The sequence below is a fragment of the Triticum dicoccoides genome, chromosome 7B (genome assembly GCF_002162155.2).
Source record: "Triticum dicoccoides isolate Atlit2015 ecotype Zavitan chromosome 7B, WEW_v2.0, whole genome shotgun sequence".
NCBI lineage: Eukaryota > Viridiplantae > Streptophyta > Magnoliopsida > Poales > Poaceae > Triticum > Triticum dicoccoides.
The window spans coordinates 144,161,777-144,163,444 of NC_041393.1; the positions used below are offsets into that span (position 1 = coordinate 144,161,777).

General features: G+C 45.1%; 1 protein-coding gene across 1 annotated transcript; it reads right to left on the minus strand.

The window, feature by feature from the left end:
* Positions 1-508: 508 nt before the first annotated feature.
* On the minus strand, positions 509-1,375 carry LOC119339036 (basic blue protein-like). Its single transcript, XM_037611222.1, has 2 exons — positions 1,025-1,375; positions 509-927 (listed from the first exon to the last, which is right to left on the minus strand). The coding sequence occupies exons 1-2, from the start codon at positions 1,227-1,229 to the stop codon at positions 719-721; spliced, it is 414 nt and encodes a 137-aa protein (XP_037467119.1). The 5' UTR covers positions 1,230-1,375; the 3' UTR covers positions 509-718.
* Between the last annotated feature and the right edge of the window lie 293 nt (positions 1,376-1,668).

The following is a 1,668-nucleotide window of genomic DNA, read 5'->3' on the forward strand; positions in this document are numbered from 1 at the left end:
TTTTGCTGTTGCGACTTTGGGAAAAAAAATTGTCCCGGTTGATGGGCTAGGGCTAAGTCAACAAGCAACTAAGTATGTCATTATGCATGCTCTAGTCAACGAGCAAGTAGGTATGGCAATGCATTATGCATGACGTCAACCATACCATCCATATATATTTCAGTTAATCAACCAAGCGCCTTAGCTTTCACAGTAATTAGATGATATACCGCGCGTTGATGTGGGAACTTTTTACAATATATTTCAATGAAATTTGATTTTATGAAAAATGAATATCTTGATATAAGAACAAACTAAATATACATATGATTATTCTACACTTATAAAATATCTATTGAATTAGCATAATAAAGTAATTAAAATATTTAAGCCTTTTGTATGAATGGTTGCACGTTGAAGTGTGCCTTTTTCCATGCATGACTATTCGTAAGTTGAGATGGCGTAGTTATATATTGAGATAAATAAGTTACTAAGGATCAACTACTTAGTTATATATAGAAATATAGAATAACATAGAGAAAACGTCAAGTTTACTCGATGAAGACACACATTATCCACAATAAATTAGGTTGCTAATACAAGTGACCCCCAATTCGAGAGACAAATAAATTATAAATTAACTCGAGAACCCAGCAAGGCACGGACAATTAAACGACGGCCAGGCCAAGCATGCAATCCTCAAAGGATTGATGATGATGATGCGGCCGGATCGATGGATCTACCAGGCCTTGATCGCGAGCTTCATGTTCTTGTCGCAGTGGCCCGGCAGGCCGCAGATGAAGTAGTTGTTGCCCCTGCGCAGCGTGACCTGGTCGTTCCCGGTGCGCATCACCCAGCTCTTGCTGCTGTGCCTCGGCACCTCGCACCGCTGGTACCCCTTGCCGCCCAGCACTGTCACGTCGTGGAGCTCCTTGTCGTACTTGAACACTGTATCCATTCCATCGACACATGTTACTACTAGTACGCAACCCATGGCATGCTAGCTGCCTAGCTGGAAGAGAACATCACAACAACAACGACTCACCGAGCACGTCGCCGGCGTAGAAGGTCTTGTCCTTCGGCCACCATGAGTTGAGGTCGCGACCCCAGCCTTTGTCGTCGCCGACCACGTACGTCCTTGGCGCCTGCCGCGCCATCGCGGCCGCGCCGGTGATTGGAAGGAGCACGCACAGGAGCACGACGCCGGCGACCAGACCGGTGGCCGCACCGCCTCTTCCCTGAGCCACCATTGCCGCAACTCTGCAATGCAGATCACCAAAACTAACTCGACCGATGCTTCAGGTTCAGGGCTGTGATAGCTTGCGGAGTGAGAGGCCCCGCCGTGCAGTTTTTGTAGAGCTAGCTAGCCTTGGACCTTGGTGTGTACGCTCCGGATCGATCAGTGCGAGTAGGTGGCGTGAAAGCGCATTAAATGTACGATGTTCTTTTCTTTTTGCGATTTGTAATGGGGAGTACTCCCTCCGTTTCAGTTTACAAGTCCTGCGCGTATATCTAGGTTGGCAATTGTATAACCGTAATATAAACTATATAACATAAAAATTATACCGTTTGAAAATAAAACATCTGAAGTTTATAATGGTATATTTTTTGTAATATATGACTTCTATTAGGTTGGTCAAATTGATGACCTAGGGGTATGCGCACGCCTTGTAAATTGAGAGAGGGAGT